At 43.1% G+C, this 6,160-nt stretch overlaps 1 protein-coding gene across 1 annotated transcript in view; it reads right to left on the bottom strand.

Moving 5' to 3' along the window:
- Positions 1-648: 648 nt before the first annotated feature.
- The window catches only part of SECISBP2L (SECIS binding protein 2 like), a 138,952-nt gene continuing 133,440 nt past the window's right edge, over positions 649-6,160 (bottom strand). Inside the window, 2 exon segments of the mRNA XM_082253273.1 lie at positions 649-1,195; positions 1,197-1,806. Of these exon segments, the coding sequence (XP_082109399.1) occupies positions 1,159-1,195; positions 1,197-1,806 (647 nt within the window). The 3' untranslated portion in view covers positions 649-1,158.

Raw genomic sequence — 6,160 nt, 5'->3', positions numbered from 1 at the left:
GGTGTGCTGGGTGTTGGGATACAAAGGGAAAGACCAATGGGGGTGCTGGCGGTGGGATACAAAGGAAAAGACCAATGGGAGTGCTGGTAGTGGGATACAATGGAAAAAACCAATTGGTGTGCTGGTAGTGGGATACAATGGAAAAGACCAATGGGTGTGCTGGGTGTTGGGATACAAAGGGAAAGACCAATGGGTGTGCTGGGTGTTGGGATACAAAGGGAAAGAATAATGAGTGTGCTGGGGGTGGGATACAAGGGAAAAGACCAATGGGAGTGCTGGTAGTGGGATACAATGGAAAAAAACAATTGGTGTGCTGGTAGTGGGATACAACGGAAAAGACCAATGGGTGTGCTGGGGGTGGGATACAAAGGAAAAGACCAATGGGTGTGCTGGGGGTGGGATTTCACTTAACCTGGAGGCGGAATCCCTAATGTGAAGGTGGCACTTATCTTTAATAATAAATAAATCTGATAGGTTAGATATACATTATATATACACACACCACTTTTGAGCACTGCCAAACTTATATGGTTTTCTGGTGCCTCCTGGAGCTTACTCCAATTACAAGGGAAAGTGGGGGGCCTATCTGGGTGAGTCTGAGCTACCCAAATGCAGAGACTGCATTCCCATTTTTTTTTCTCAAAATTTCCACTTCTACTAGTATATGGAGTGTATGAAAGGAGCCAATTCACTACACCAGCACTTGCGGTGCCTAGCAGGAGTCTGGCAAACATAATGTACCCAATTATATTAACTATTTTGACAAACTTATTTTGCAGTTTAAATCTACTTCTCTTTTAAGCATGTGGTCATATTTTATCCCTGTTAAATTTACACCAACAATGAACTTCACAAAACAGAAAAGCAGCTTGTTTTGTGTCTAAGTGCGTGTTTACATGCACACTAAAGTGCACATACTGTTCTTTGCCCGACAGACAAAAACATTCCTTCCTGTGCCCCCTAGTGCTGAAGAAAAGAAAAAGCAACAACACAATTAGTAACAAATAACATTATTTACATGGAATTAAATATAGATTAGACATTTAAACAGTGCAAAACAATGAGATGAAACAAGTATGGGAATGGATGCAATTCTCCCAGTAATTCTGTAGAAAGACCAATTCCTGAGTTTGTTGTATTCACTGATTTTTTTTTTTTCTACATAAAATTTGAATTAGAGCTCTCTTTTAATAAACCCATTCCCAGCACTTTGTGGATGTGATCCGTTCCTGGGAAGCTTTTCCACTGTCCGTTCCTTGCATTCAACATCTGGGTCTACATGTTCAGAGGGCTCTGCATCATCATCGTCATCTTCACTCTGCTCTATATTATCCTCTTCAGGGCTATTCACAAGCTGAAGTGTCTCCATAGTCCTCTGGGTCTCTGAAACCCAGGACTCTATTCTGCTTACTGAAATAGGTTCCTGATGATACTCCTCTTCTTCCTCATCATCATCTTCCTCCAGCATTTCTGGTACCAGAGTGCTCGTTGTACTTGTCATGGAGGAGCTGAGGACATCTCTGCCGCTTCCATCCCATGATCCAGTTTCAGTACTCTGCTGGGATGCCCATTCCAGGTTGTCATCTGGTTTCACCTCATCTTTTTCTACTGGAGTCAACTTGCCAGGTTTACTGCCTGAGGTAGTAACACCGGGAGTGGTCAGTGGTGTTTGTTTATGTATGCTGGCTTTACTATCAGATTGGATGGTAATGGTTTGTTCTGAGTCCATGGTCCTTACAGAACAATCTTCATTTTCTGATGCTTCATGTCCATCAGATGTTTCTACCATATTTCTCCAATTGGTTTCTGTTGCAACGAAAAGCACAAACAATATTATTGATAACTCATAAAATAACTGCGGCAGCAACACATGCTTTTTATAGGCAGTGTGGACTTTTACAGCAATAGTACTACGGGACCAGATCAACAAAAGATTTTGTACTATAGTACCAGAACAAAAATGTAGTACTATAGGACCAGAGCGACAAAAGATGTAGTATTATGCGATCAGATCAACAAAAGATGTAGTATTATGGGATCAGATCAATAAAAATGTAGTACTATGGGATCAGATCAACAAAAATTCAGTACCATGGGGCCGGATCAACAAAAGATGTAGTACTATGGGATCAGAACGACAAAAATGCAGTACTATAGGACCAGAGCGACAAAAATGTAGAACTATGTAATCAGTGCAAATATGAAAATCTATATATCTATACAGAACTCCTGACAAACCACTAAACACAGAAATGAAATTCATACATATTAAAGTAAAGAAAAACTGAAAAAGTTAACACTCACATAGTGTAGGAACCAGGTGTGCTTAAGTATACCAAACTAGTGGATAATTAAATTCAGTGCTGTGCTCAAGTCTGATGTGGATGTTGATTCCACTTGTGTGGTCACATTAATTAAATAATGACCTTATATTAATAAAATGACAATTATTAATAGCTGTACAATAACATCATAATCAGAAAAAAGTCAGTGTTTTAATAGATAGAGGATTTTAAAACAATACTTGCACTATGTTACACTTCTTTTCATACATGCGAGTCACCCCAGAGTGACATGAACCCGCTGGGAGCTCACAAGGTGAAGGAGAGGAGCCATCCAATATATCTGTGGACTATCTCAAGCTTAGCTGCTAGGTCACATACCCAAGATGAGAAACCCACCTGAAGGGAGCACTGGAGATTGGGAATTGTCCCTTTACAACAGGGGTGGGGAACCTTTTTTCTGCCAAGGGCCATTTGGATTTTTGTGCCCCCCTTTTAATGCAGACTGACCACAGCGTGCCCCCTTTCAATGCAGACTGACCACAGCGTGCCCCCTTTCAATGCAGACTGACCACAGCGTGCCCCCTTTCAATGCAGACTGACCACAGCGTGCCCCCTTTCAATGCAGACTGACCACAGCGTGCCCCCTTTCAATGCAGACTGACCACAGCGTGCCCCCTTTCAATGCAGACTGACCACAGCGTGCCCCCTTTCAATGCAGACTGACCACAGCGTGCCCCCTTTCAATGCAGACTGACCACAGCGTGCCCCCTTTCAATGCAGACTGACCACAGCGTGCCCCCTTTCAATGCAGACTGACCACAGCGTGCCCCCTTTCAATGGAGACTGACCACAGCGTGCCCCCTTTCAATGGAGACTGACCACAGTGTGCCCCCGTTTAATGCAGACTGACCACAGCGTGCCCCCGTTTAATGCAGACTGACCACAGCGTGCCCCCGTTTAATGCAGACTGACAACAGCGTGCCCCCGTTTAATGCAGACTGACCACAGCGGGCCCCCTTTCAATGCACAAAGCCAGTGCTCTTACCTGCAGTGGCAGCTTCTCTTCGAGTTCTCCAGCCTCCTCCTCGCCCAATGGCATGTGTTCGCCTTTTCGGCTAATCAGGAAGCGGGTTTCAAACCTGCTTCCTGATTGGCCAGGGGGAGGATCCGTGTTACAATAGCGAATTTTCATTCGCTATTGTCACACAAATGGGCGGGCTCAGGGCGCACTGCTCTGCGCCCCGGGTCCACCCTTTTCTGAGACTCACTCTTTTAGGACGGAGCCATCGGCTCCTTCTGACACAGCGGCACGGGGGGAGGGGGACGCAACAATTGTGCGGGCCGCAAGTTCCCCACCTCTGCTTTACAACATCTAACAACGGTCAAACTTAATTTCACTACGGACACCATTATTTCAACACTTTGTTTACTTTGAAGGATTATTCTCTGTAATTATTTGTTGCCATTGGACACTATACACTGAATTGTTTGGGGAATACCTCTGTGGAAAAAGGACACTTTTTATACATATTTTCTTTGTATACACAAGGTGGATCTTTATATTGGATATTTGCACAGAATTCTGACTTTTTTTCTAATGATGTTATTGTACAGCTATTTCTATTTGTCATTTTATTAATATAAGGTCATTATTTAATTAATGTGACCACACAAGTGGAATCAACATCCACATCAGACTTGAGCACAGCACTGAATTTAATTATCCACTAGTTTGGTATACTCAAGAACACCTGGTTCCTACACTCTATGTGAGTTTTAAAACTTTTTCAGTTTTACACTTGCGCAGCACTTTTTTCTTTATTATATATTTACATCGGTCACACACTCACCTTAAGGGGAGTGATTGAAGCTAGCGGCATAACTTCAATTTCACCTATAGTAGCTCACAGATTACAGTATCATTTTTGCACACATATTAAAATTTTATTCAGAGAATGGCTTGAGTAAATTTCAAGACTTACCCAACCTCTGCTACGCTGCAAAGCTAGGCAGGTGACCCACTTAATCTGGCCATAGATGGATCAAATCACAGTTGGTTCAGCAGGGTCTGGCCAAGATTCCATCCATCTATAGGCAGGCTGGTTGTACCATCATTCGACTTGGGTATGTCTAGCCTGTTGAAATTTTTTTACATGCGATTACTGCCAATGGCTACAGCTGCTACCCTTAATTATTGTGTTCTGCCAGGTGGGAAAACTCCCCACCAACAGAACACAAAAGCACTGCGGGAGTGATTTCCCCATCAACACTGACTGTGCTGATGGGGTAATCAAGTGATTTTCTTTCCTTCCACTCACAGTGGAAGGAAAGTAAATAGCATATCTTTGGGCTGCTTTATTCTCTGGTTCAGAAATCCCATTTTACACTCCCTCCTCCGGGTGCTCTTAGGACAATGAATCTTCATCCTTACCTATGCACAGCAAGAAGTAAGCTGTCCCAGGAAGCAATAAAACTGAATCAGGGAGTAGTAAAACAATCTATTTTACCTGTGTGCTTAAAGCCCTGTGTTGGCAGATTTTTACTTCACTTCAAAACTACTCCACTTCCCTGTACAAGCCAATTAGAATGCAAAAGCAACTTTAAACTGGTTGATGCATAATAGAAGGAAATCAAAACGCAGGGATTTAAAAGCGGGACCAAATTCTCCTATTCTTTTCAGTCAAGGAAGCTGCTATCTTATACTGGCCATACGCTATACGAAAAATCATTCAAACTAATTTTGGAAAAACGAACACTCGGCCGTGAGAGCAAACGATTGTGCCATCATGTCATGACCGATAAATCGTTCAAAAGACATAAATAAATTAGTTTTTTGATTTTTTTCACATATACCTAGTGCAAACAGTTTGAATGAGAAACACATTAACTTTTCAATTTATCATTTGTTCGTCAGAAAATTTCCAAACTTGTCCTATTTTTTTTGGCTCAAAAACGTCACAACCGATTACCAATTTGTGCCCATTATCTGGACGAAAAACAAACTATCCAAATGACTGAAGTTTGGCTGATTTTTCGTATAGTGTATGGCCACCATTAGCCTCTGATCGATCTGCAAGTGCCATGGTGCTGCACATGTGATCAGGTGACCAGCCAGTTGATGGTTTGACAGTTTGGTTTGAGGGCACAAGCAAATGTGACAGTTAGCATTACCTGGAATGCATCTTTTTTTAAACTAAAATTGATGAGTTTAGTTCCACTTTAACTACAGATCAGAAGCCTTTCAAGCTGATGAGGAATGTAAGCTATATTCGCCCATTGACACTAGCCAAAAGCCTAGAGACAGGCCCTTTAAGCAGAACTTCACCCAAAAGGGAAAGTCCAGCTTTAAGACCCCTACCATTGCTCCTCTTTGGCATTTGGCAAATTTGCAATTTTTTTTGGGGGGGGGGGGGGGGGGGTGGCAGGCACCTGGTTTTGACAGGTACCCGCTTCCCTTCTAGGCGATCGCAATTGGAAGTTCTCCTTTCCCCCTCCATCCCTGCAGTCTTCTGGGGCACGTCACAGGTCCGATAAGACTGGGGGACCATTTAAAATGCGCAGAGAGTCACAACCAGGTGCCCACAGCCCAGGTAAGCGCAGTGCTGGATCCTGGGACAGGTAAGGGTCTGTTTATTAAAAGTCAAATAGTACAGTTTTTGTAGCTATTGGCTTTTCATTTTTCGAAAAATGACTTGAGCCCCTCTTTAAGCCTGGTACACATGGGCCAAATTTCAGCCGGTTCAAAAGAAACCAGCCAACATTCGGCCTGTGCAATACAGCAGCCTGTCCAGTTTCTTTTGAATGGGCATGCTGGAAAAATGGCACCTGATCAGCTTGCTGACCGGTGTGTTCTGGCAACGGGACCGTCCCTGTCA

The sequence above is a fragment of the Pelophylax lessonae genome (genome assembly GCF_965119305.1).
Source record: "Pelophylax lessonae genome assembly, chromosome: 4".
NCBI classification, from domain to species: Eukaryota; Metazoa; Chordata; class Amphibia; order Anura; family Ranidae; genus Pelophylax; species Pelophylax lessonae.
The sequence above is the reverse complement of the archived record's forward strand: the minus strand, read 5'-3'. Positions and strand labels throughout refer to the sequence as shown.